The sequence below is a fragment of the Penaeus monodon genome, chromosome 28 (assembly GCF_015228065.2).
Source record: "Penaeus monodon isolate SGIC_2016 chromosome 28, NSTDA_Pmon_1, whole genome shotgun sequence".
Taxonomy (NCBI): Eukaryota; Metazoa; Arthropoda; class Malacostraca; order Decapoda; family Penaeidae; genus Penaeus; species Penaeus monodon.
In genome coordinates, this window is record NC_051413.1 from 30,524,416 (window position 1) to 30,525,200 (window position 785).

A 785-nucleotide genomic window follows, 5' to 3' on the forward strand; every position below is an offset into this window, starting at 1 on the left:
AATGGTGTGTGTTTTGGGAGAAAGGGGGGGGGTTGCTTGATATTTTTTATGTTGGTGTTTCAATTAATGTACTTGTGTGTGAGAAAGTAAAATCAGATGTATCAAACATGATAAAATGATGCAAACAACCATTTACTTTTTTAAATAGATCCAAAATTGTCTAGTTTAAAATTATCGTTGGTAGAATAATGAGTTGGATTATAATTTTTTATTATTATTATTATGTAGGTTGTATGATTTGATTTTTTTTTTCTCTCTTCTTTTAATTTTATTAAATATCTTCTCCTTCAGGGAGATTAATAGCCTTGGCATTGTATTTCATGATTTCATATTCAGTTATTTGCTTGTTTGTGGTAGTTTTTTGTCTGTTACTTTTTTCCCAAAAAAATTGTGAGCTTAGGACAGTTACTATTATTCTGTCTTCATCTTTCTTCCAAAATTGCTCTGATCAAGGTAGAGTAATAAGAAACTTCCTTCTACTTCCTTGCAACATAGATTACTTGCAACTTGATATAACTTCAACCTTACAGGCAAAGTGTTCCCAAAGCTCCGCCGAAAGGCACGTGCGCTCACCAGCAAACAGAGTGGAACAGACAGTGAAGATGAGGAAGCTACTGATTACGTCTTCAGGATCATCACGGCACTGAAACCTGATCGCATTTGTAAGTTAAGGAGCTAATCTAATCTGTTATGCTCTTGGAAAACTTTTGATGGAGTCCCAAAAAACTGAATGTATGTTCTTATGCCTTCTTTTTCAATAGTTTTACCATACGTTGTAATGTAAC

At 33.5% G+C, this 785-nt stretch overlaps 1 protein-coding gene across 1 annotated transcript in view; it reads left to right on the plus strand.

The window, feature by feature from the left end:
* The window catches only part of LOC119591165 (small G protein signaling modulator 1-like), a gene marked incomplete at its 3' end in the record, with an annotated part of 183,708 nt that overhangs the window by 180,548 nt on the left and 2,375 nt on the right, over window positions 1-785 (plus strand). Inside the window, 1 exon segment of the mRNA XM_037939874.1 lies at window positions 531-662. Within this exon segment, the coding sequence (XP_037795802.1) occupies window positions 531-662 (132 nt within the window).